A 21,811-nucleotide genomic window follows, 5' to 3' on the forward strand; every position below is an offset into this window, starting at 1 on the left:
TTCACAGGTCTTGCTATTGTCAAAGTTAAAGAGAATCATCCACGTGAAGTAGCAGAATAGAAACGTCTGTAACATTATCAGTGACGACACCTGATACAGAAATGCATGTAGGTTTTAAGACAAGTGTCATAGTGAAAAACCCAAACGGTGTTAACTAATATCAACTGTGTACTTCACTTCACTCTATTGTGGCCTTGTAACACAAACATGGTGTTTATGAAAAATGAAGTGAAAAAGAAGAAGCAGAACAAGGAATGGAGGTGCATTGATTCATGTTTTTGGATGGTTGGGTATGTGTGCACCACTTGGTGGATTCTGAGTTTCATCTACCGGTGTTTACCTGCTACATTACCTGGTTTTGAAGCACCTGAGTCACCTGGGGTGAGGTTGAGCCGTGAAGGGGTGGCTGCACTTCACCCTGTTGTTCTTGTACCTGGCATTGTCACTGGTGGGTTGGAACTCTGGGAAGGGAGGCCCTGTGCTGAAGGGCTTTTCAGAAAGCGATTGTGGGGTGGCAGTTTTGCTCACATACTCAAAAGGTGTGTGATTTCACAGTTCATAACTCATATTAGCATTTACAATTGATTCTAAAGTTGAAATAAATTTTGGGAAGAAACTTCTGTGAGTAGCTTCTGAGTTGAGTTTCAGAATGCATTCTGAGGAAAATTAAATTGATATGAACATGTGCTAGTAGAGTGGTTAAACAGCTAGTTGATTATATTGTTTTTAAAACTTTTCATGACTATGTTTGAAAATTTTCAATTGGGATTGTGAGTTTGAATGCTTATTTACTGATAAAAGGCCTCTGTTATTCTGAAGTTAAAATCAATATGAGGGAGAAACTTCTGGGTTATAAAATTGATTATGAGGAAAAATAAGCTGATCCATACATGCTGGTGGGGTGGTTAAACTCATTGAGTATATTGTTTCTGAAACTTTTTCATGACCATGTTTGGAATTTTTCAATTGGGGTTTGAGTTTGTATGTTTAGTTACTGATAAAAGGCCTCTGTTATTGATATGAGCTTATTTTGTTTTGGTGGCATTATGCAGGCCTTTATGCTGGTTAGAGCATCTCTCTCTAGATAACGAGACTGGGCTAGACCCACCGGGAATTCGAGTGAGGGCAGTGCCTGAACTTGTTGCTGCTGATGACTTTTCTTCTGGTTATCTTGTTTGGGCAGTTTTAGTAGAAAATTTGGCAAGAATTGGTTATGAAGGGAAGAATTTGTACATGGCTGCCTATGACTGGAGATTGTCTTTCCAGAATACAGAGGTATAATGACTAATTATTATCTTAAATTTCTTTTTTCAATTTCAAATGCACACTGCCATTGCTCAGTTCTTGTAGCCTAAACTATAAGAGTCAAGTATTTTGTTCATATAGTTACCTTAACTTTTGATAAAATGGATGGTGTGTTTGTAATTACTTGATGTGGTATGGGAAACTGTATGACAGGATTTTATACTCCTCTGTGATATTTGCTTTCAATTTGGTGGGGAAGCATTATAAGAGAATAGTTTTTCATCATCATCTTGGTTTCTAGACATGAATTCTTGTCACTCCCTTTCTTTTGTGTTTTCTGGTTATGTCATTCGTTTCTAGCTTCTATAGCCAAAGAAGTTAGTAAGTGCAAAGATAATGATTACAGAAATAAGTTTCAACTAATTTAGTTTTAATTGGACAAAACAGATTCGAGACCAATCTCTTAGTAGATTGAAGAGTAAGATTGAGCTCATGTTTGTAACAAACGGCTATAAGAAAGTGGTAGTGGTGCCTCAATCTATGGGGGCTATTTATTTCCTCCATTTCCTAAAATGGGTTGAGACACCTACTCCAATGGGAGGAGGTGGTGGTGCAGGATGGTGTGACAAGCACATTAAAGCAGTCATGAACATTAGCCCGGCATTTCTTGGTAATCCAAGAGCAGTTAGCAATATATTTTCAGCTGAAGGCGGTGATGTCGGTTTTGTGAGGTTAGTCCTTGCAGCAGAATCCTTTTTTTCAAATTTTACAAATCATATATCACTAGTGGATTGAATGAGTCAATGGGGATTTTTAATATGAATTTAAGAACGATATTGAAGGTATATAGTTAATGTTAAGTTAGAAAACACAACTCTGAAATAGGGAAAAGAAAAAAAAAAACCAGTTTCTACTCTTATTGTAAACAAATGAAAGAAAATACACCTTAATGGATAAGGTACAATTGATCACATTTTAAAGAGAGAAGGTTGGACCCAATATAATCACAGCAGGTAAAAAGCAAAATAGTTTGAACAGTGCTTGTGCATGTGCAATTTTGTAACTTCTATATTTGTAAGTTTTTTGCGTAAACTTGTGGCTTGATATTATCTACTTCAATATTAATTCCATCTATTGAATCTGGCTAGACTATGTTTCTATAAGTCAAAGGGAAAAGAGAACCTGGTTACACAGTCTGAATCTGAAAATTAAGGGTATCCCCCCAACAATGAAAAGCTAGGACTTTATCTGCCAATATATCAAAATCTAATGACACCACCATTAAATGATTATTGCACTTTACACATTTTTTGTGATCTGTACCAATTTCATAATCAGCTTAGTAGATGATGGAGTGATTCACAAACTTATGCAGAGCCGTGGCTTCTGGTGTTTTAAATTTTGATTACCTTGGCCTTCAAACGGTTGAACATGTCTTGCGGGTATGTAGAACATGGGATTCAATCATCTCATTGATGCCAAAAGGTGGTGAAACCATCTGGGGTCACTTGTATAGGTGTCCTACGAGTAAATGTGATAAGGGATATATGAAGAACTTTGTAAGTCACAATACTTATAACTGCTGTGATACGCAGAAAGTTCTTCAAGTAAAAGAGCCTCTGGAGTATAGAAGAGCAATCTCTTTTGGCAAGGCAGTCTCACAGTTACTCGCTTCACTTCTCACTTTACTTGATTCCGAGGTACCAAAGTTGCACACTTCATTTAGGTCTTAATATGAAATCACTTCACTTCTTTAAGGAAATATGAAAGAGCTTCCTCTATTTTCAACTGCTTAGTGATGCTGAAATGGATGAATCAGAAGTTATGTGTCATAAATTTGATGCTTTAAGTACAGTCTTCTACTGTTAGAAGAGGATGGCTTTTAATTTCCCAATGCAAAGTACTCTTAAACATCCATGACTTCAAATTTGTTATTTATAATTTTACATTACTGTACATGTTTTGTAAGGCATTCCCTCATTGGTTGAATCATTACTTAAACCACTACTGTTCCATTCATGGTCATTATTTCAGTTTCTACACTCACTTTTCTGTTTTGATCAGTTTTATTACATACATTTTCAAATAATAACTCATGTTTCTTTGTCAGCAGGAAATTTCAAGGGAAACTAATTCTGCTACTTTTAACTCAACATGTGAGGATGTTTGGACTGAATGTGATGAGATGAGCAGAGAAAGAAACCAAAGAGTTACTAAAACAAAGGCTTATACATCAAGTACGATTTTTGATCTACTTAATTATGCGGCTCCAAAAATGAAGCGGGCTGAGGCTCACTTCTCTCACGGTATAGCAGAGAACTTAGATGATCCTACATACACCCATTACAAATACTGGTCTAATCCACTCGAAACCAAGTATGTAGACTCATGATATACTTTCAACTAGCTTTTTGCTATAAGATTCTGTGATATTTCTTTAATTTTTTATACTTAGTGCATGTTTGGAAATTTCTCGATTTTAAAGTCTTTATCAATTATGGGAAGCTTATATGAGTAACTTCTAGATTTGAAAATTGATTCTTAGGAAAGAGAAGTTCATCCAAACATGCTATCAATAGATACTCATGTGGAATATCTTAGTTTAGATTTACTTTCACACATTTCACACAAAATCAGCATTGGTCACACTTTCGTCACAACTTGTAATATTCTTACTGCCCAAATTGAGCATCAATTCTTTTTCTAATGAAGTTAAGCATCAAGCCTAGGAAGCTCTAATACATTGTCACCACTTTATATCATTACCATTTGATTTATTCGTTGAAAAACTAAATGTGAATTATTGATTCAGACTACCCGATGCTCCGCAAATGGAAATATACTGTATATATGGTGTTGAAACTCCTATTGAAAGATCATATGATTACAAGTTGTCCTCCTCTGACAAGCGCACGCGTATTCCTTTCCAAAGTGATCTTTCAGTAGATGAAGAAGAGGGTAGTTGGTTACACAATGATGTTTATTCTGTGGATGGTGATGAGAATGTGCATGTTTTAAGTTCAGGGTTCATGTGTGCCAAAGGATGGCGCGGAAGAACACAGTTCAATCCATCCGGCATGGCTACATATGTAAGAGAGTATCAGCACAAACAACCAGGTAGTCTTCTTCAAGGGAGAGGTCTAGAGAGTACTGGAGCACGTGTCAATGTTATGGCGAATATTGCCTTGATTGAAGATGTTTTAAGAGTTGCTTCTGGAGCAACTGGTGCAGATATTGGCGGTGATAGAATATTTTCAGATATCATGAAGATGTCTAAAAGGATAAATCTCAAACTGTGATTGTAAGATTAGGAGAACAAACTTGCATTGTTAGTGCAGAAATGGAAGATAAGCACTGAGAAAACAGGTATTTAGTGCAATTTGATGACTTCTGCAACCGTCTACTACCATCAAGAGGAAGCTGTTGAGGTTTTTGAGATTTTTGCCCACTAAACAGTGATGGTGGTAGAGAAGGAGCTGCAAGATAGGATCTGAATTAGTAGCATGCAACCACTGACTAGAAAGTAGAAGCATCAACTCATGGTGGTGCTACTTCAAATATGCTTAATGTTGATTATATAAGGCTAATTAAGTATACAATGGTGCAACCTCCTCCAGCACTTTGAGATGTGTTGCTTACACTGATTTTGATATTCTACTTTTCAACATTCTCCCTTTTATTGGTTGAAATTTATGTGAATCTCACCAAATTGTGGGTGAGACTTATATAATTTAGTGGATCAACCATGAATATTTCAACCAGTAAAAGAGACAATGTTGGAAAAAAGGTCTCTGAGTGTTGAGTGTTAATAGCATTTCTCTTACCACTTTATATTACTACCAATTAAAATAATCAACTCCATGAATTTGTAAGATGTGTACATGATATTCTATTGCTATTTCATTACAATAGTGAATAGGATTGTGCATAGATTGTGAAATGTACATGTTTAATTACAATAAACATAAATAGGAAAAAAAAATCTCATTATGTTTATCTTTTTTTGTTGGTCTTTATCTCTTGCGCATGAAATCACCTTCATCTTAGCAAATGGAGAAAATATGAGGATTATTTTTGGTAGATAAGCCATAAAATATATATTGAAATGAAGTACAAGGGAAATATGAGGATTAAGGAATATAAGTTTTTTTTTTTGTTAATAATGTAGAGACTATTTTTTGTTGTTGGCTGAAATGTAAAGATGCGTGTTTTTTTATCCTCTTTGCACATAATAATAACATTTTGTCATAGCACAACTACTAATGGTTTAAGGATTAAACTAAGGATTTAATTTATATGCACAGAGTCAATTATATATATATATATATATATATATATATATATTGTCATATTTATGTTTTGCATTTGCTTGTTTTAATTTATTTATATTTAGTGAAATAGAGAATCTAATTGGTTACTGCGTACGGCTAGGTCACGTACAACCAAACGTACTTTTCAAAAATAAAATATAAAACCCCACAAGCTTCTTAGCATTCATTTTCACATCTTACTCACTTTTTCATCTCATATTTACCTTCGTTTTTTTTAATCTAGAATATCCCCTGTCGACAATAGGAATATGAAATGTGTTTCATTTCTGTGAATGAGAATCCCGCACCCAACCTCAAGGAAAGTAAGTTTACGATCACATCACATGGTTTTTTTCTTCTTATTTTTCATCACATATCATATCTATGACTGTGATGAGAGTATTTTCCTTAATTCATATATATTTCAGGGTCAATGGCAGACAATTATTTGACTTCATACCCTCTTGAGTATTAACACCTTACAATTTTTTTTTATGAAAATAGGGACAACAGCCCAAAAACTCATCAACTAGACTTGCTTTTCTCCAAAATCGCCACTTCCATTGGCAATACTCTATTTAAAAAAAATCTTGACATTTTTCGACAGAAATTCAATCTGTTTCAAAATTCTAGTGAATAAATGAAAATGGAATAGCGATGAAATGTGGAGAAAGAAGTCTTCCATCGCAAACTGTACTCTGTCACTAATTACTTTGCGACGGTTTTCCTCTCAACATTCCGTTGCTAAATATTATTCTTTTAACTAGGATTTTGTGACGGATGAACTTCCGTAGCAAATAATATTGTCAATAATTACTTTACGACATAAATCTTCTTTCTTCACATTCCGTCCCTATGTCAGGAAAAGTAAAAAATAAAAATAAAAAATGAGTATCGCCAATGGAAGTGGAGATTTTGGAGAAAAAAAAATAAAAAAAATTGATATATTATCGCCAATGAGATTGGCAATATGCACTATAAACTTGTAAATAAATAAAAAAAGTTGCTCCATGGTCATAAAGCTTTCAAATTGCACCATGTAGGTAAAAATGTTAGAGTCCAGCAACTACAACAGTCTAGGGAGTGCAATCCCCACTGTATCATCCCTAACCACCCTAACTAAAGAAAGTAAAGGCCTAGGAATCTGATTACAACCAAAACTCATATTCAACAGTTAATGTCTAAGCTTAATTAGCACGGTAGTCAGCACACTTAATGCTTCTCTAAATTAACTCCAATCCGTAAATAATGCCAATGCAGAAATTTCATTAACTAGATCAACACAAGTATGGCTAGAGTGACATTGACAATAATGAGTTAGTAAACCATTAAAGAATCCAATTCAACCTGTATAACCAATGGTTTTAATTCCAGCGACATTCGAAGCACTTGTACTACACCCCACAATTCAGCCCAGGAGCAAGGAGACAAGATTGATTCATCCGTGTTCAGTTTCCAGACCTAGCTTGCAAGGAAGGTCAAATGCTACATCATGACAAATATGGCATGCTTATCAATTTATGTATGTTGAAGTACGGATTTGAATATCAATAGAGAATCAATGGGGAAACACATCAAGACTATTCTATAAAATGAGTTTAGTCTCTTTTTGCAAGTGTTAATAGCCATTAGCATAGTCTGCATAAACACCACAAACACCAACTGATATCCAAACATACTTGAAATGATAGATAAACTTTAGAACAACCACACCAGTGGCGCATGTAGCAAAGACGGAGGCAATTCACAGTTTTTTATTATTTTAGATTATTACGATAAAAGTTATTACTATGAAAAATAAAAAAGTAATAGAAAATAACAACTTCAAGAGGCCATTATTATAACCGAAATAACACGTGAGCATACGAAAATGATCCGCTACATTTTGACACATAGCTTTATGTAACCCATGCTAATGTTTGCAACAGTTACAAACCACGATTAAAGTGTACGCAGGTTGAATGTCCGCTTAAACGTGTATGGCTAAATATCATACACCTTAATCATCCGAGTCAAAACAAATTGCCAACATATTTTTGGTGACAACACAGTCAACACACATTCTGTAATGTAGATTAGTTTGAGTTTTTATTCATTCACAAATCACAAATACACCACACTTTACTTTCTATATATCATTTCCATAAAAAAAAATATTATGTTCATTCTCTATTATATCACATAATATTTTTTATTTTTTTGGAATTTTTTCCCCTCTATGAATATTAGTGTAAATAATGTGTCCACCAAATTTGTTTCTAAAAAACAATCGTATGCGGTGGATAAAATCATTAGTAATATACTACTAATATTTAATTGATTCAGCATGTTTTCAAGCCCCAAAAAAATGAACTTTCTTTTTCCCTTCTACGCCGCCGCGTACGAGAAGCAATTAAGCGAAGGATAAGTTCAAAGAACAAAGACACCATTGTCTTCGTAAAAGGTTAGTGCTATGAATGGAAAATACTTGGTAAAGTGGTGCTGCCAATGTTATTTATTTATTTTCCATAAAAATGATAGAACGGAGAAAAAACACTTCCAAACTAACAACCATGGTGGTGCATGGTGCCAATGTCACGCTATGAAGGTCAAGATTCAAACCTTCAACCTATGAAGAAGTAAGAGTTAAACCTGAAACTAGTTAAGTCAAACTCAAGTTTGCAGTGCTATTGCCACTTGAATAAATAAGGCACGCAACACAACTTATAAGTGATGACGGATGACCTCTTGCCACCACGTTGATGTATTCTAGTGCTATGTGACAGTCCACTTCTGTTATTTTCTCTCTAATTTCTTCCTCGTTTTCCTCATGTTTTCTCTGCCGCTGCATTTAGTTAAGTCATGTTGGGTCGTATTGTCTACATTTAGTGTGCTTGGAAAATATAAACCTAAGATACTAAGAGAGGTAAGTGTGTGTTTGAATGCCAATATTGTATCTTTGTATATTAATTAAGAAATTATCAAACTTTCATCTCAATTCATAAAAATAAAAAAAATTATACTGACGTTTGAAGTGAATGTTAACATCCATTTATACTAATGTCAATGAATATCCGAGCATCGTCTAACATACTTTATGTGTCAATAGTACAAGACTGTACTACTACCAGCACCTCTTCATAATTACAGTACAAAGGGTGTACAAAAATGAGAATAGATGACCTTGTATTAGATCATGTAAAACTGGATCTTGTTAGCCAATATTACTAAAGAATTAGTAAATGGAAAGTGTCTATTAAAATGTATACTATAAGTTGTCTAAAAGGTGATTTTTAATAAGAACTTTCTAATTTCTTAACCAGAGTCTTTCAATACTATGCAGTAAAAATCTAATTTATTCTATGAAGTGAAGAGAGTGTCTTTAAATCTTCTCCACACACCATAATGGACTAATAAAGAAGACAATCAAGGCATTGGACACAACATTTTTACTCAAAACCTTAAGGCATTATGTCTATGCCTCTTATCTCTTATATACTCTTCAAACACTTTCACTTTTATCTTAAGTGCGACTTCAAACTCACTTAATTTTATCAACATGTACAGGTTTGAATATTAATATAATTCTTGGAACTGCAGCCATGCCAAACCAGTTCCACTGTAGGCATATCAGCTTAAAAGCACAGGACTGATGTCAAACTATAAGAACCCAATACTGTAACCTATCTTCAGAGTCCACTTTTATCTGTGTGTGTGAGTGTTTGCATGAATTAGTAGAAGCTCATTTGCTAAAGAGGAATTGAAAATATGGGGTACTCAAGTTTTTTGTTGATTTCTATTCTCTTTCTTACTGTGGTGCTCAATGTGGCCAATGGACAGCCTCTGGTCCCTGCAATGTTCTTATTTGGGGACTCCAGTCTTGATGTTGGTAACAACAACCACCTACTTACTGTTGTGAAAGCAAACTTCCCTCCTTATGGAAGAGACTTTGAGAATCACATTCCAACAGGAAGGTTCAGCAATGGAAAGCTTCCAATAGATTTCGCAGGTGCTTTATTTTCTCTCCCCTTCAAAACCCAATTTAGCCATATCCTTCCCTATTAATTATTACCCACATAATTGGATTTTATCTTTGTTTCATTCAATGCAGCTGAGACTTTTGGATTTACCTCTTACCCACCAGCTTATCTTAACTTAAAGATCAAAGGAAATAACCTCCTCTATGGTGCCAACTTTGCCTCAGCTGGATCTGGCTACTCTAGTCTTACAAGCAAACTTGATGTAAATACATTTACATTTACATGTCTATAAATAAAAAACTCTCAAAATTTTTTATATGATCATATTGGTAAATCCTATTAGAATTTAGGTTACAGATGATTTGTGGACGGATGGTTTGTGGACGGATGGTCAATAGCCAATGCCGTTACCAATTCAACCGATTAAGAGAGAGAGGCTCGTGCTTTCCTTAGTTTGGATTTCGAGGGGTTGGTCTGTTTACCTTGAAAGCGATACAATGGCAGGTTATGAAATATATTCAAATGGATGAATGTGAACGAGATTAACGCCTAACTCTATCCCAAAATTTAGCTTAAGGGTGAGGGTTAATCTATCATTTATTAAGACTAATTAATGTGGGATTTCTCGACACATTTCCTCACACTCAATGCTGAACATATGAAGTGTGGAATTTGCATGAATGAATATTTGGGGGTGGCCCTTATATGAGTGTTCACCAACAAACATATCTAGGATAGACTCTCATGATACACTCTTTACACTGATTTTTTTTCTGGATGTAGGGTTCAATTTCATTGAACAAGCAGCTGGAATACTACATGGAGTACCAGAAGGAATTGGTGAGCATAGCCGGGCCAAATGCATCATCAATTATATCTGGTGCTTTATACCTCATTGGAGCTGGGACATGCGATTTTATGCAGAACTATTTTGTAAACCCTCTGCTTAAAAAGCTTTACACAGTTGATCAATTCTCAGACATTCTCATTGGATATTGTTCGAATTTCATTCAGGTTTGCCTCTCTCAACCTTGCTATCTTTATTCCAAATCTCAGACATTTTTATTAGACCTTGTTCCAATTCTCATGGAAATCCTTCCATAGTTGATTCTAGATTCAAAATCAATTATGGGGAGAAGTTTATTCAAGTAATTTCCAAGTGCTAGAAACCAATTCAGAGAAATAATAATAGCATGTTTGGATCAGCTTCTCTTTCCCTCAAAATCAATTCTAATACTCAGAAGATACTCACAGAAAAGCTTCTCCCAATAATTGGTTTTCACTTTAGAATCAATTCTAGAAAAATTTCCAAAAAACTACCTAGCTAATGATTAAAAATTATCAAAAGTAGAAAGCAAAGATGTTTTCCTTTGCTAAAAAGGACTTGGCTGATTTTGGTGTGCATTTTCAACCATGCCTAATGCAGAATTTGTATGCACTGGGAGCAAGAAGGATCGTTCTGATAACAATACCTCCAATAGGTTGTTTTCCTGCAGCCATCACTATCTTTGGCCTTCATAGCAACGAATGTGTGCCATGGATGAATAGTGCTGCTCTTAACTTCAATAAAAAGCTCAACACCATATCTCAGGACTGTAGAAAAATGCTTCCTGGCATCAATTTGGTGATCCTTGATACCTACCAAACTCTCTATGACATGGTGACCAAGCCTTCTGACTATGGTACTAATAGCATGTTTTGATAAGCTTCTCTTTACTCTGAATCAATTTAGACACCCAAAATCTACTCACAGAAGCTTCTCCCATAACTGATTTCCAAACATGAAATAAGTGTGCATGTTTGGATACACATTAAAAAATCACGGTGAAGTCAAAATCATGGGGAATAGCCACCACAAAAGCTAATAGAAAGTTGGTTCTGTTCACCGTGATTTTTGCTGAGAGTTGATATCCACTATATCTAAACATGCATTAAACCTCATTATGCTCAGCCTAGTAAGCTAATCTTACTCTATGAACCATAATTGTTAATTTATTTCTGTGTGAGGACTATCACAGGATTTTTTGAAGTAAGGAAGGGTTGCTGTGGAACTGGCGTGTTAGAGACTGTTTTGCTGTGCAATCATAAGTCCATAGGAACATGTGCTAATGCGTCTAAATATGTATTCTGGGATAGTATTCATCCCACAGAGGCTGCAAACAAGATTTTGGCGGATGATTTGATTGCTGCTGGCAAATCCCTAATATCCTAATCAAACAGTTGTGGGATTTGGATTTCCTAGCTAGACTTGTGATTGCTGTTGTGGACATGTTGTATGAGCTTGGCTTATGTACAAGACTAATGGAAGCTTTGCATGTTTATTTGCAAATTTCAATGTGTTCTTAAAGTTCGGAATAATTGAACAAAGGCTATTTGTCTTAGCTTGATGTAGAAGTATTTTTGGTGATAAACAGCTTGTAGAAGCATCCGATGGTGCGTGGCACACAAGATAAAGTATCATACTCCCTCCGGTCCTATTTATAAGCATGAAAGAGAAGAAAAATCTTGGTCCTTTTTATAAGAACCAAATGAAAGTTTGAGCTATATTAATTAATTTTTTCCAATGATGCCCTTATTAATTCTAACTTGTAAAATGTGTCTCATTAATTATTCTCTCTCTTTTTCACTTTCCAACACTAATAACAAAGGGTAATTTTGGAAGTTCATTTTAATTTAAGACAAATTTAATGCATTTTATCTAGTTTAACTACATTTCTTAAACTATGTGATTTTTTTTTTGTTGCTTATAAATAGGATCGGAGGGAGTATGTTATAACTTCTATTTATTAGACACTTTTAACTAGTCTTAGAATTTGGGTTAGACTTATCTCAACTCTAAAAACTAGTTTAGGATGAGGGTTAGTCTGTTAGAAAACTGGTTGTGATAATCCTGGATAAAGTCAAGAATCGTGAGCGTCCACTTTCCGAACAAATTATTTCGACCCTATAATTGCCTGGGTTCACGAAATCTTTGTTGGGATAATACTTGACAATCAATCTGTTTCTTGGCACAAGAGAACAGATAAAGAAAGTAAAGATGTTCTGTTTTTCAAATTTCTGTGTCTGTATTCTGTTTCTGTTTTTCTGTCTCCATTCCTTAGGCTGCAAGTAACCTTATATAAGAGGTCGCACAAATGATCACAACTGTTCAAAAATCAGTCACGATTTTTCAAACAATTTCAAACTAGGGTCACAAACGTTCAGGCCCCTTGGACCCCGGTTCATATTCGCGGTCAATTATGCGTTGGCTCACCGAGCGTGCACTCCGCACTAACCTGACTCGATTCCGAGCCTAACGCGTAATTGCATCAGCCTATAGTAGATCACATTACTACTAAAATACATTGATGATTCTAAAATCACCAACATAGTCTACCCTTTATAGGGATTATTTGGTTATATCTCTAGTTATTCTGGAATTTCACAACACACCCCCTCATATTCGAGGCTGAACACCTAAAGAGTGAAATTTACAGGAAAGAACATGTTAGATTTGATATTCAAAGATAAGGAACAAATTCTCAAGTAGAGAATCCTTAATAGAGACAAAGGAATTTTGAATAGAAACTGAAATATAGTATCATTAGATAAGTGTTCTCAAGAAGAATTACAAACCGCTCTCCAATAATCGACCACCAAATCCTAATTCTCCCAAAAACTAATCCTAATAATGGTACACTCATGACTCACCTCTATTTATACTAAACCAAATAACCTAAAAAAATATAACATCTAATGCTGATGGGATAAAATATACTAGTACTAATAAAAATATAAATCCTAATGTTGTTTGGCTGGGTTTTGTGCGCACTACTAGTGCTGCTGTTTGGTTGCTCAACTCATCTCTATTTTGGCGCCTCACATAAACCTTAGTAAGAATAATGTTATGTACACACCTCTTTGAGAGGTGGAAAGAGGTGGAAGGAAGAGAGAGATAGGAAGAAAAGAAAAAGTAAGAGAGAGAAAGTATGTGATGTGATAGATGATAAGACGAGAGATAGAAATAAAAAGAGTTGGAAATAGAGTATCTAAAAAATGATGTGTGTATATATCATTACTGACTTAGTAATAGGAGGTTTAGGGATGGCGATATGGGCTCAGCCCGTTGGGCCAGCCCGCCCCGCCACTGTTTTGGGGCGGGTTGGGCTGAAAAATGTAGCCCAAAAAAAATGTTAACCCGCCCCGTTCGAGCCCGCAATTTAACGGGTTGAAGGCGGGCTGGGGCGGGTTGGCCCGCGGGTTTTATTTTTTTTTTATTGGTGTGAGCTGGTGAGGGTTGATTTGGGCTGATTTTTTTCTCTTTCATAAAAATTCTCTTATCTCACGGCCCAGCAAAGTGCAAGTTTAGTAAACACATTAAAAATAAAATAAATTGAATAATCAATCAATAGAAAAAAATAAAAAAAAATAAAAAAGAGGATAGATTGAGAGTCTACGTGGGTGGTTCAGGATTCTTATCCTCTTCTACTTTGTCTCCTAACAAGGACTATAATTTGTTGTCTTTAATTTATGATGATGGTTGGCTTTAGTATATTAAATATGGATGATATTGAAACTTTGACCAGTTCTTGTTCTTTGTATTTTTTGTTGGTGTGACAATATGTATCCTTGAATTGTTTTTTAATAAGTTCTTTCACAGGTTCTAATCTTTGTATTCTATGATACTGCTTTGTAAGTTGGTGTGTCCATACTCTATATACATTATTTTTTTTGCATGTTTTTATTATTTGCATTCTTATATATATATATATATATATATATATATATATATATATATAGTTGTATATATGTCAACTGTCAAAAAGATTGTTTTTATTCTTTGTTAGAATTTTATTATTTGTATCCTCTCATATTATTTAGAAAAAAATATAATACAACAATTATTTTAGGTTTTTCTACTAAAATAGTTATTTTTTGTTTCCTTAACATAGTGGCTCATGGGCTGGCCCGCTGGCCTGCCAGCCCGCCCGTTGGCGGGGTGGGCTAGAATTTTGAGCCCACCTTTTTTGGCGGGCTGGCCCAACCCGTTCCGTTTATGGCGGGCTATTGGCGGGACGGGGCGGGCTGACCCGTTTTGCCATCCCTAAGGAGGTTTATGCCTAAGCCTGTCAAAACATCTATGTAGGTATATGAGTAAATAAGCGATTCAACTTTTTTCCAATTGTTGCATTCTTTTATTTTTCATTTACTTTTTTCGATAGTGTTTTTTCATTATTCAATATGTTCTATAAAAAATGGCATATTGTATATTTTATTGTAGACATATGATAAAAAATATAAGCTAATTACGCGCGGAATATATATATATATATATTATTTTGTGAATTATTTTAGTAGTTTAGTAACAACCTATTATTTTAAAGCAAGGGTAATATAAGAATAAAAAGTTATAACTCATTTCACTTTATACATTATTCAAACAATAAAATGGTAACTTTTTTCATTCCATCATAAAATACACAAAAAATGTGATGAGATTTTTATTTTACTTTATTTCGCTTCATTCTATTACGCTCCATTATAATTCATCAATTCAAACATAACCTCAAATGACACAATAACATCAAGTGACCAAAATTTTTTAAAGGGGTGACTTGCCGATTTAACAAAAAACGGTTGAGTTATCGGTTTGATCATTAACTCGGTCAAGTCACACCAGTTTTATCCATTCCATCCCGCTCCATTATTTTCCGCTCCATTGTGTTCCATCAATCTAAACATGGCCTGGAAAGATAGTTAAATCAAATGATTTTTTTAAAGGAGTGACTCGTCGATTCAACAAAAAATTGGCTAATCCAATAACAGTCACGAGTTTGATCATTCACTCGGTCAAGTCAGACCAGTTTGATCCGGGTTGCAATGCCGATCTAATATTATACTCAGACAGGTTACATGTTCAGTTTCCGGTCCGAACAGAGTTTCAGGTATTGTTTGTCTAACTGTTTTTTTTTTTTTTTACTTCTCTACTTAAATGAGAAGCTCGGACAAAAACAGTTTATGAAAAGTTCTTTATAAAATTAATAATTTTTTTTCTCCATCGGAAAACTATAAATAACTTATTTTTATTTAAGAGAAAATAATAAAAATCTTTTTATAAAAAAACAACTTAATTTTCTATGGAGGCTTTTGTGGTGTACTTAATTTAATTGTCTTTAGACCTTTACCTCCACCACCTTCACCCTGGTCACTATCATTACTATCATTGTCGTCCTCTACCGCCACCATCATCCTCACCACCCACACCACCACCGTGATTGTCACTATTGTCCCCTTGCCCTCCACCACCACCACCTTATGGTTCCACCTCCACAACCATTGTAACCACTAGGTGACACTCACCTCCACCACCATTACCAGCTCCATCACCACCATTGTCGCCGCCACATTACCACCACTACTTTCACTGCTATACTTCGTTGTTATCCTCCATCATCACCAACATCTCCACTGCCACCGCCTTTACCACCCTACACAGTACCACCAGCGCTGCCTTCACCCTTCACCACCACCTCCACCATCACTACTTGATAAGTGTTCAATTTACCTAAATTTTCATATTAGAAAGACACTTATTTATTATAAATATGAAAAATATTCATCAAAATACCCTCTTTTGATTTGAATTTGTGAGTATGTAGTTTATAATTAAAATATGTTTAATTTGTATTATTAATTTCAAGTTTTGTTGTAGGGAAGAAGTTTACCATTTTCAATTATTTTAGATGATTACTGTTACAGTTATTAGAGAAATAAGTAGTAATAGAAAATAAGAATTTTCAGAGGAGATTTTATAACCCAAATAATGTGTGAGCATACGAAAATGATCGGTCACGTTTTGACACACAGTTTTGCGGTAATTTTTAATTGTTGCTAATATTTGCAATAGTTTCCGCCGCTAAAATATATGTAGATCGAATGTCTACTTAAACGTATATGGCTACACTTATTTTAATCAATAGCATCAAAATTCAACATTGCCAAGGTATTTTTTGTGACTACACAAATTCCATACTGTGATTAGCTATTGAGCTCTATTCATTCACAAATTACAAGTACACCACACTTCTTCTTCTATCATATTTCCATCAATTTTTTCGTACAAGTATTGATGTGTAGATAATGTATTTACACATCAATACATATATGATATTAAAATAATTAGCACTTTAAATTTTTTAATTTAGTTTAAATTTTTTATTATCTAAAAATATAATATTAATTTGTAATTTAATTTTATTAATTTAAAATAGAATAAAATAAATATATTTTACATTTTAATTTAATAAAAAAGGTTATATTTGTCTAAATTAACAAAATATTTTTTAAAATTTTATATTAACAATTGAATAATAATTATTTCACCGTAAAAAAAAGAATAGTAATTATTTCAAAATAAAAATAATTAGAGTTTAGTGTTTTTATGAATACAAAAAGGGCAATCATAGAATTTTATTAAAATAATAAGGATAAAAAATGAATAAATTCAATAAGCTTTAAGCTAACTGTGGTAGTTTATTACATGAGATAGCTTATTAAAAAAGCTTCAAACTACTTAAATAAAGTTTTCTAAAAAACAATTGTAAGTGGTGGGAAAAAATCATAAGAGTCACTTAATTAATTGATTCAACATGTTTTCAGCCCCAAAAGCATGAACTTTCTTTCCCCCCCCCCCCCCCCCGTCCACGCGGCTAAGAGAAGCAACAAAGCCAAGGAAAAGATCCCATAAAAGAAAGATACCATTGTCTTCATAAAAAGTTAAGTGCAATGAATCGGAAAAGGTTGGCAAATGGAGGATGTTACAGTGATCAAAGGTGCTGCTACTTGAATAAATAAGGCACGCAACACAACTTATAAGTGGTCACCACCTGCCACATTGATGCATTCTAGTGCTATGTCGACGTCCATTTCTGTTTTTTTTTCCTCCAATTTCTCCCTCGTTTTCCTCTTGTTTTCTCTGCCACTGCATTTAGTTAAGTTTATGTTGGGTTCTATTGTTTGAAGTCACACATTAGGTATATAGAGTTATCATATAAATAATCTTTATAACAAGTAGAACAATCGTCAACTCTTAATTAACCTAATTTTCGAGTTGAGTTATGTCTTCTAAATCATAGAAAATATTAATAGAGTGGAAATGAGATATGACTGAAAAAATTAATGTAATATATCAAAATCCTTTATAAAATTCTTGGAATTGCAGCCATGCCTAACATCTCCACTGTAGGCATATCAGCTTAAAAGCACAGGACTAAAATCAAACTATAAGATCTCAATACTCTAACCCATCTTCAGAGTCCACTTTTCATATTTTTGTGTGTTTGCATGAACAAGAATCTCATTAAATATATGGGGTACTCAAGTTCTTTCATGATCATTTACACTCTCCTTCTTGCTGTGGTGCTCAATGTGGCAAATGGACAGCCTCTAGTCCCTGCATTGTTCGTATTTGGGGACTCCGTTGTTGATGTTGGCAACAACAACCACCTACTTACTGTTGTGAAAGCAAACTTCCCTCCTTATGGAAGAGACTTTGAGAATCACAATCCAACCGGAAGGTTCGGCAATGGAAAGCTTACAGTAGACTTCGCAGGTGATTGATTTTCTTCCCCTTCAAAATCCGATTTAGCCATATCATTCCCTATTAATACCCACATTGAATTTGGTCTTTGTTTCATTCATTATCCACTGCAGCTCAGGCCCTTGGATTCACCTCTTACCCACCAGCTTACCTCAACTTAAACATCAAAGGAAATAACCTCCTCAATGGTGCCAACTTTGCCTCAGCTGGTTCTGGTTACTCTGATCTTACATCCAAACTATATGTAAGTAAATACCTTACATGTACAGTCTTGCCTTGCATGTAAGGAGGTTTGGGGACTCCTAAAAAAGAAAAGCAAATTTGGTGCTATAAAATTTCGGTTATGCGCGAGGTTTAAGGAGGGGTCAGACTCACTTTGTGGATCTAGTGTAGGCAATCTGCCTTGCATTTTTGTAAGAGGCTGATTCCATGGCTCGAACTTATAATTAGAAAGTCACATGGCATTGCGCCAGGCTCACCCTACATTTCTATAACTCATAAACTCTCAATTTTTTTCTCTACTATTATATGATCATATTGGTAAGTCCTGATTTCTTTTGAAAATTTTATTTTGACATAAGCGCTTATTCATAAGTTATTTTGAAAATTTTATTTAAATAAATCGAAAATAAGCTATATATAAACATAAGCTCTTTTTCATAAGCTATCCTGAATAGCTTATGAAAATAAGCTCAAAACAGCTTATGGTTAGTCATAAGTTGTTTGCATAAGCTCTTCCAAACACTGACATAAGAGCTTATGCTATCAGATAAGTTCAAATAAGTTCTTCCAAACGGGGAAAGTGTGCATTGTTCTAGCTTATAGCTTAAATAGAGGTTTATATAAGTGCTTAGATATTTAATATAATATTTTAAGTGTAAACTTAAAAAAAAAAATTAATACTGAATGAATATTATGAAATGCATAATGAGAGCTACCGTCTTCATCCGGTGCGTGCTCAATTAGCGGAGTTATGAGAGATGCTCACAACTCTTTCGCTTTGCTTCTCAATCGGGGGATGAGATTGAGATGAGATGCTCTCTTAGCGGAGATTATGGCCATAAAATAGAGCTTGTCGCTTTATTTGCAAACAGAGTACAGGTAGGTTCAATGTGATTCGAACGATCCTAAGGTTGTAGATAATAGATCTCCTTTGCAATGATGGTTGGTTTAGGTCCAATTCCGTTCATAGTGCATAGATGACTTCAATTCTTATTGAGAAGTTTTATTGATTCATGCATTTAGAACTTGTAACACGATGACTAACATATTGGCTAAGTTGACTATTCTCTTGAGGAGACCCCTCCTTCTACTGTGTTTACTATTCTCACTTCTCATACTAACAAAGAAAATGTGGAAAAAATAGAAAATCAAGTACTATAAAATTAGGTTACACTCACAAGTCACAACTCACAACCATATATATATAATTTAGTTGACAAATTATATATACTTTGATTGTTATATTCAGTCACAAATGTGTGTATGATGGATTACAGTTTAGCCGCATTGAAGCTTCTGTGTTGTCAGCTGAAACACGCTCGAGAAGTACCGTCTCAGAATGGCTTCACGCTCGGCGGCATCCTCTTCCAACGCGCATGGTTGCAGGGCATTCTGGTCTCCTCCTCCGACGCCGACGGCGGCCGTCTGCTTCTCGACGACGGAACCGGCGTCATCGAACTCTCACTCTCCAGCGGGTTCAGTCTCCGCCAATGGAAAGTTGGTAAAACGAAGCTTTTGTGTTGTGGGGTGTGCCCAAATTCACGTTTTGTGATTCAATAGAAAATGGGGTTTTCTCAAAATCTCTACTTGCTTGCTTTCTTCAATTCGCTCTGTAATTTGTACTTTTTTTTTTTGGTAGGGATGTATGTGATGGTGGTTGGAGGGTACGTTGCACGTGCGGGAGAGTCACCCATGATCAAGGTAGTGTGTGTATTACCAACATTGCTGTGCTGTTCATCTCATAGAAAAGTTTCCATTCTGTGATGTGATGTAAATAATGCAATGCTGAACTGAACCTGAAGGGTTGTAAGTTGTGAAATTCTAATTTCATTTCAAAATGAATCTTTCTATGAGGGGAAGCATTTGTGTATGTGTTTAGGTGATGTAGTTTGTTATAGGAAGGAACATTATTATATTAGTTAGTGGTGCTTGGTTTTTCAGTGTGTCTAGGGAACACAGGTGCCATGTAGCTGAAGTGCCAAACATGACATTATAAGCTAAATTTGTTCTCCCAATGGTTTGCTCAAACCTAGGATTCACATGACTTGTACCTGCTTAATCCTTTGTTCATGAATAGGATTTGTTTTTCCTCATTTCCTTTGGTTTAGTTGTACTTTTAGTCTCTCTACTTTCAAATTTGTGCCAAATGGAAATGGAGCTGATGTAGCTAAGCACTGTGTACCTGTTGTTCCTACAAATAGGATATCATGTAATTGAAGATTAATTTCAGAACCTGATTGTAACATTGGAAAATTTTCTGAGAACAAATAGGCAAATAGCAAAAGTAGATGTCAAAAGTGCAATTAGGCCTTTTGTTTTGGGTAGAATTTCATACTATTCCATGAAGAGAGAATGAACCCATGTTACTTAGTGGGAACTGGGAACCATATGAGATTTCATCCAGTAATGAAGTATTGACTTATGGGTTTTCAAAAGCTTTCCTCTTGCTAGAAATTCTAGTTTTGTTTATTCTTCTTTGCTATTTTCCTTGTTTAGTTATCTTCACATGAATCACGCCTATGTCTGCATAAATTGAAGGCACCTAAACTATGTTGAAGGCAATAATTGAACCTATCATGACATTGCTTCCTGTCCACTAATGCAAATAATGAAAGGAATAGGAGGCAAGTTATCTTAATTTGTGTTGACATTATGACAGATTCACAAGATTGTTGATCTTTCATCATCCCCTGACCGAGAGGCAATGTGGTATCTCGAAGTTGTGGAGGCATACAAACTGTTCTATCAGCCTCTTGTTGAAGAATTTACATAATTGGGAGTACATGATTCTACAAGAGAAAGGGTGTTTGAGATTGGCATCTGACATTGAGGTGGTATTCACATTATATTCTTTATTTCGTGAAAATTTACTAACTGCATTTAAAACTATCACTGTATTGTTCATGAAATATACATATTTGTGATGCCAATCTAATTGTTCTTCGGTGTTCTAAGAAATCACTTTCTTGTAGCTCCATTAATCATCACCTGTGTTATATGAGCATTTATACTTCCTTCGGATAATCTTGTGTTGAAATGTTGCTTGCACAATCAGCTTGTAAAATTACCGTTTAAACTAAGAACTTCTATACAGGATATTACACAATATAGATATACAACTTAATAACCAAATTTTATACAATGGTAATGTCCACAGCAACAAACTCTGCATGACAGATCAAGAATCCACTCATTCAGCATGTACAATTTCCTCGTTTACTTGGTCGGACATACGTTACAGAAACAAAACTATACATGATGTGGTCCTCTTTCTCTATGCAAAACTTATCAAACAAGAAGGGGAAAATCTTCTTAAAGCTGTTGTCAATATTCTTTGATGTATATCTATTTATAAAGTAATTTCCTGCAAGGCTGCAACCATCATGTAGCTGAATGTTAGGACTAAATTTCAATTTCTCCCCAAGATATGCCTCTGCTAAAAATGTTTATGGTTTTTCAAGCAACTTGCCAAATGGAATTACTCATCATATGTTCTC

The 21,811-nt window shown here is 34.8% G+C and overlaps 4 protein-coding genes across 4 annotated transcripts; all 4 read left to right on the top strand.

Annotated features, from left to right (window-relative positions):
- Window positions 1-216: 216 nt before the first annotated feature.
- Window positions 217-4,544, top strand: LOC130742979 (putative phospholipid:diacylglycerol acyltransferase 2). Its single transcript, XM_057595091.1, has 6 exons — window positions 217-539; window positions 1,053-1,275; window positions 1,693-1,976; window positions 2,621-2,945; window positions 3,359-3,621; window positions 4,058-4,544. The coding sequence occupies exons 1-6, from the start codon at window positions 217-219 to the stop codon at window positions 4,542-4,544; spliced, it is 1,905 nt and encodes a 634-aa protein (XP_057451074.1).
- Window positions 4,545-9,234: 4,690 nt separating this feature from the next.
- LOC130742980 (GDSL esterase/lipase At5g22810-like) lies at window positions 9,235-12,230 on the top strand. Its single transcript, XM_057595092.1, has 5 exons — window positions 9,235-9,543; window positions 9,646-9,776; window positions 10,298-10,528; window positions 10,941-11,196; window positions 11,533-12,230. Exons 1-5 carry the CDS (start codon window positions 9,303-9,305, stop codon window positions 11,724-11,726), a joined length of 1,053 nt encoding a protein of 350 aa, XP_057451075.1. The 5' UTR covers window positions 9,235-9,302; the 3' UTR covers window positions 11,727-12,230.
- Window positions 12,231-17,860: 5,630 nt separating this feature from the next.
- On the top strand, window positions 17,861-18,378 carry LOC130744985 (GDSL esterase/lipase At5g22810-like). Its single transcript, XM_057597139.1, has 2 exons — window positions 17,861-18,104; window positions 18,206-18,378. Exons 1-2 carry the CDS (start codon window positions 17,861-17,863, stop codon window positions 18,376-18,378), a joined length of 417 nt encoding a protein of 138 aa, XP_057453122.1.
- A 1,159-nt stretch (window positions 18,379-19,537) lies between these two features.
- On the top strand, window positions 19,538-21,318 carry LOC130747196 (uncharacterized). Its single transcript, XM_057600051.1, has 3 exons — window positions 19,538-19,815; window positions 19,954-20,015; window positions 20,974-21,318. Exons 1-3 carry the CDS (start codon window positions 19,578-19,580, stop codon window positions 21,085-21,087), a joined length of 414 nt encoding a protein of 137 aa, XP_057456034.1. The 5' UTR covers window positions 19,538-19,577; the 3' UTR covers window positions 21,088-21,318.
- Window positions 21,319-21,811: the final 493 nt, after the last annotated feature.

Source organism: Lotus japonicus, chromosome 3 (genome assembly GCF_012489685.1).
Source record: "Lotus japonicus ecotype B-129 chromosome 3, LjGifu_v1.2".
Classification (NCBI taxonomy): Eukaryota; Viridiplantae; Streptophyta; class Magnoliopsida; order Fabales; family Fabaceae; genus Lotus; species Lotus japonicus.